Raw genomic sequence first — 6,275 nt, forward strand, 5'->3', positions numbered from 1 at the left:
ATAGCTTCTTCTTCTTCTTCTTCTTCTTCTTCTTCTTCTTCTTCTTCTTCTTCTTCTTCTTCTTCTTTTAAAAGTTCGGCCAAAATATGTGGCTAACTCTGAGAACTGTTGCTGCTGACGATATCGTGCTTTCGTTGTCTTTGTTACTGTTGTTAATGCCCTTGTTGCTAGTGTCGATGTCTCTGTTGCTTCTTTCCTATCAGGCATATTATATCGTCCTTATCGCCTTTCCTTTTCCCCAAACCTGTTATTGTCAAGTATAGTAGCACCCCTGATTTTTAGATACTGACTTGACCTATTCATGTTACTATTGGCGTAAAACTCTCACTAAATCTAAAACAATGGACGTGTAACCACTCCCACTAGAAAGTTCGGCTGACTGGCAATACTTGGGGACATGAAACATTTTGGTTCAACTCGGATTTGAAAGTGCATTGTCCCTGACTAGAACAGGTTCATTTCTAACTGACACATAGAGACTGGGTTGTGTCGGTATTGAAATTCCCAGTAGTTCTCATTTATGAGTATATTCCTGATAAGAAGGCGTTGATTTAATCAAGTCTTGATCAAACTATTCACAAAAAGCTGTATGGGTATTATTGATTAGATGACGTATTTTACTGTATCGCCAGGAACTCTGTTGCATATTGGACAGCAGTTTTAAGGGGGGAAGGGCTACGCCCCCAAAGTCAAGATTCGGCCCAAAATTATGGAATTTTAGTTGTTGGCATTTTTAGCTTCCTCAGCCTCTCCTACAACTATTTCATCGCATAAGAACCCCCCAAAACCGTATTTTTCCCATACCGGGCATGTTTGTAAACCACCATTTTCTCATAAAGTCAGTATTTTATTTTTCTTTATCGGCCGTTTTCCCAAAAAGCGACTTTTCTCTGCACTTTGAATAACTCCACCATTTTTCATCCAATCTTCATGAAATTTTCACAGAATGAAGTGAAGATGTAATACTAAATATTAATGTTGTGAATTTTTTATATATGGAATATATTTTTGTTGGTGGTTTTTGGAGTGTGGATTTTCACGGATTTTTTTGTAAACTTGAAGGCTACCTCAGGAAAAGATTCATTAAAAATTTCCTAATTCGTCAAGGATAAAAACAACAAACGAATTTTTAGATCTAATGCTTGTAAACACGAGTGAATAAAAAACAATCAATTTCCATGAGCGATAAGTGAGGTATTCATTACGTAACCCAGGTCAACAAAATCCAATATGTCGCCGTATCCATGGAAACAAAACGTTTTTCTCATTTTGATTTCTGATTTTAAGACGCCTTACTATGCTTGTTATATGTGTTAAATTTGGTCAAAGTCAGTCCAGTAATAAGTGAGATAGCCTTCAGGTGTAGCCCCCCCCTTAATGTTCTTCCTTTTCTTGTTTCCAGGCAAGACACGAGCTGAGATTTGATATGACGTACAAGGGAAACAACTATTTCGCCTCTTACGAGAACTTTTGGCTGTCTGGAGAGACAGAAAAGTACAAAATCCATTTGTCTGGGTTTTCTGGGAACGTCAGCGACCACATGGCTCGGCACAATGGCTTTGGATTTACTACCAAGGACAACGACAACGACGCTGCGAGCCAGAACTGCGCCACGAGGTACCACGGAGCCTGGTGGTACGAGAAATGTCATTCCTCGAACCTAAACGGAAAGTGGGGAAGCACAATTTATGGGAGGGGGTTGGTCTGGTTAAGTGTAACAACATATTACGGCTCCGTCAGCTCTGTCGAAATGAAGATTCGGCCTCTTGAAAAATGATGATTAGTTTCATGATACGTCTTGTTACTTCATCTTTTTACTTTGTATTTTTAAAAGTCTCTTTCTCTCTCTTTCTCTCTCTCTCTCTCTCTCTCTCTCTCTCTCTCTCTCTCTCTCTCTCTCTCTCTCTCTCTCTCTCTCTCTGTGTGTGTGTGTTTGTTACATTCTATATATATATTATTCTACCTTTCAGGAGTGAATTGTTTGGAGTTTGATAGAAGTATCTCTGTGTTTTGCATCATCTGTACAGGAAGATTTTTGCAAAAATACAACAACGTATAAATCCAACTTGTTTACAGAAGTGTGTTCTTCCGTTATTCAACTTTGTGCTCTGTTTATGTACAGTTTGTGGGTGTTATGAAGTGATGCTTACTTAATGTTGGTTTTTACTGACAGTATTAATTCCACGTTAGTGTATAGGTTCATTTTGCAGTATACTCTACCCATAAATTGAGTGTAATATGTTGTTTTTATTTACAGTATACACTCCAAGTTCGTCCATAGTGTATTGGTTGAATTCACTGTGAAATCTACAAGCATTTCCATAATGTGTTGATTATATTCACAGTATATTCTTCAAATAAAATCAATAGCGTATTGGTTCTACTAACAGTATACTCTACACATTAATTTATTGCTAATAAATAAAATGTTGGTTTTATTCACAGCTTAATCTTCAAATTAATTTATAGCGTTTTAGTTCCATTCATAGCACACTCTACACTGTTGGTTTTATTCATAGCACACTCTACACTGTTGGTTTTATTCATAGCACACTCTACACTGTTGGTTTTATTCATAGCATACTCTACACTGTTGGTTCCATTCATAGCACACTCTACACTGTTGGTTTTATTCATAGCACACTCTACACTGTTGGTTTTATTCATAGCACACTCTACACTGTTGGTTTTATTCATAGCACACTCTACACTGTTGGTTTTATTCATAGCACACTCTACACTGTTGGTTTTATTCATAGCACACTCTACACTGTTGGTTTTATTCATAGCATACTCTACACTGTTGGTTTTATTCATAGCACACTCTACACTGTTGGTTTTATTCATAGCATACTCTACACTGTTGGTTTTATTCATAGCATACTCTACACTGTTGGTTTTATTCATAGCACACTCTACACTGTTGGTTTTATTCATAGCACACTCTACACTGTTGGTTTTATTCATAGCACACTCTACACTGTTGGTTTTATTCATAGTACACTCTACACTGTTGGTTTTATTCATAGTACACTCTACACTGTTGGTTTTATTCATAGCACACTCTACACTGTTGGTTTTATTCATAGCACACTCTACACTGTTGGTTTTATTCATAGCACACTCTACACTGTTGTTTTTATTCATAGCACACTCTACACTGTTGGTTCCATTCATAGCACACTCTACACTGTTGGTTTTATTCATAGCACACTCTACACTGTTGGTTTTATTCATAGCACACTCTACACTGTTGGTTTTATTCATAGCACACTCTTCAGATTACTCCGTAGCGTATTGGTTCTCTTTACAGTACACCTCGTATTGACCATTATGTTCTATTTACAGGATACTCTATAGTATCTTAGTCGATAATTAATGCATTAATTCTGATCACTCTATACGAACCAAGTTCATCCTTAGTGCATTGCTATTATAATAAACCTAAATGACATCATTATGTCCATATTCAAAACTAAAGAAAAAATATTTGAAAAAAAATAGAAAAATGGATTCTGAGGCTGAGTATGTTTATTGTTTCTTTTTCTTTCTTTTTTTTTTTTTACACAGAGACAGGGTGTAACGTTCACAAGTACAATTATCAAAAAATGCCATTAATGACACAATAAATTATAACTGGCGGCAGAAAAAAAAGGGGGGGGGGGCAAAAGGAGAAGTTACAGAGACGGAAAGAGAGGCGAAAGTTAGAAGGTGGTGGGAGGGGAGGAAAAGGAGGGACAAGAAGGTGCGGGGTGGGAAGGGAGAAGGAAGGTGATAAAAGGAAAAGAAAGGGGGCAGCAGAGGAGGAGACAATGAGAAAAAAGGGGGGGGGGGGGGGGGGGGAAGGATAAGAGACCAACAAGAAGAGGCGAGCAGGGGGAACAGAAGAGACTGCTCAATAATAGCATTACTCTACATGGCTACTAGCAACCACAACATCATCAAGGAAACGAACAAAAGTCACCAAATATAGCAGTGGGACACGATGGGTGTACAGAAGAAAGACAAATAGTTAAATAGAAACAATAGACTTTACAATAATTGTTTTTATAATTGTTTTTCAAGGTATTTTGACATCGTTTTTCTTTACCAGCTTTTTGTAACGTGTGGCTATATATTTCTAAAAGTAGAATTGAACAATCTAAAACGTTTAAAAATCAGTACAACCTACTCAAACGCAGAGGACAATGGAGCAAAAAAAAAAAAAAAAAAGAAAGAAAAAAAGAGTCTTAAACTCGACATTATCTCGCTACTCTAGACGGACAACGTTCTGTCTGTTCAGCACTTTGTTTAGAGAAATTTGAGGTCAAAAACTATGAGTATCACAAGACATCAAGCTTTTTCGAAAGCGATTCTTTGAACTTGTTGTATAACCACTCCGAATAATCTTACTATTGTATAAGAACAAATAAAACATTTCTTTTCCGACCTCATGGTCAAAGTCGTAAACGACCAAACATTGCCAGATATAGCTTGATAATTCTAAGGTAGCGATCACATTGAACGTTTGCTGTTGCAATATTCTAAGGGTCTTACTTTTAAGTTAGAACTAAGAATTTTTTAAGTTTGAACATTTCTTTGGACAAAAGTTTACAATTCAGCACGCGTATTATTGTCTACACGCACATAGCGAAACACGTTCATAACCTACATGTTTTCAGGTCCCGGAGTTTTTCTTATACATTATCTAGTCTCTGTACTAAAACAGGAATATAGAGAAATTAGTACGTAACAAAAAGATTTCCGCGTATCGCAGACTTTGCTATGTGCGTGCTAAACTGTATATTTACATTCTAAACACTTGCCTCTCGCCCAAAACCTAAATTAAAATTTACCGCCCCTCTCCCCACTCACTGTTTATATGAGTACATTGTTCGTGTTTCGTACCATTTCCCATAAATATTTTTGTAACCACCGAATTTAGCACGAGATTAAAGGACTGGCTACTCAGTCGGCAAACGTGCATGTCGAGTCTGTTCTTGTTTGTCTACATGTCGAACCTAAAGGCACACACGCTTACAAACATGGTAACAGCTGAAAATGCCTGGAAATCCAAATGTATGGTAAGAAGTGTCCATATTTTTTATACTGTGTATGAACAGACCTGGAATTCAGTTGTGATATTCTATAATTTAGAAATTGGATCTGAACTGAAGTTAAGCCATGAGGCCAGCCAAGGGAAATGACCTCTGTAAATAAGAAGAAAACTCGAAGTCAGGTATCGCTTCCCTTGCAACAATATTGCACTGAGCAGACTGAGACCCAGATAGTGTCAATTTCTGCCCGATGTAGCTGCAACCTGACGACTATGGCAGAGGCTAATTTTCGCCTTCCCTCACCACTCCACATGAGTGAGGATAATTGGTCGTTTCTAAGCACCATTGGGTTCTCCCGAAAAATGCTGTTTTGAGAAAATCGAAGGTAAAATTTTTAGTCTCTTGATCAGTTTCTTTAAAAGACAAGGAGAGTTTTCTCTATAACCAAACAAATATACACCCCAATGAAACCAAACTTTTCCTATAGGCAGAGCAATACCCACTTTTGATGTAGGTCAAGATTTCTGTGGTCAGCTCGCTTGTCCTTAAAAGAGACCAATTTAGCTGATCATTTTAGAAAATGGGGGAGATAGCTAGATGTTTATATGGAAGCCTCAGGGAACACCAGCAAGTCATCTGAAACCCAGACAGCCATAATTCTGCACGGTGCAGGCCCAGAAGCCCTAGAAGTTTTTGATCTGTTTGAATTTCAGAATACTGAAGATAAGGATAACTTGCAACAGGCACTACTTTATTAGCAGCAGTATTACAACCCGAGAAGCAATGAGGTGCTGCAAATATATAGATTTTGGAACCTGCTTATATCAGCGCCTTTCGGCATTTTTCAACTTCATTGAAAGCTCGGGCTGAGAGATGTAGCTTTCAGGAGAAAGACAAGATGATCAGAGACAAGTGTTCCTCAACATCTCAAGGAAAAGTTATTGAGAGAACCTGGTGTCACTTTAAAGAAGACAATCGACATTTGCCAGGCATCCGAGCAGACTGCAAACTTCACCTTACTTTTACTTTTTCATCCTCTGTTGCCGTTAGGCGTCGAGGGGAGATGCAGTTTTCTATGGTAGGCCAGCTCCGTAGCTCTTTCAGTTGTGATGTTATGATTTTCTTAGGGTTTCCTTGACCACCTTTTGCGTGGCCTTCCTCTTCCTTTATAGCCTGAGTGCTTGGTGTTGTAGGCTCTCGAGGCTGGCTGGTCAGGTGACCTGCGTAACAGGTGGCCAA

The 6,275-nt window shown here is 38.2% G+C and overlaps 1 protein-coding gene across 2 annotated transcripts in view; it reads left to right on the forward strand.

Moving 5' to 3' along the window:
* The window catches only part of LOC101851592 (techylectin-like protein), an 11,339-nt gene extending 8,901 nt beyond the window's left edge, over positions 1-2,438 (forward strand). For both annotated transcript variants that reach the window (XM_005103867.3, XM_005103866.3), the window contains exon 6: positions 1,403-2,438. In XM_005103867.3, coding sequence (XP_005103924.1) covers positions 1,403-1,777 — 375 coding nt within the window. In that variant the 3' untranslated portion in view covers positions 1,778-2,438. The remainder of the gene's footprint in view (positions 1-1,402) is intronic.
* The last annotated feature ends 3,837 nt before the right edge of the window (positions 2,439-6,275 follow it).

Source organism: Aplysia californica, unplaced genomic scaffold, assembly GCF_000002075.1.
Source record: "Aplysia californica isolate F4 #8 unplaced genomic scaffold, AplCal3.0 scaffold00393, whole genome shotgun sequence".
NCBI lineage: Eukaryota > Metazoa > Mollusca > Gastropoda > Aplysiida > Aplysiidae > Aplysia > Aplysia californica.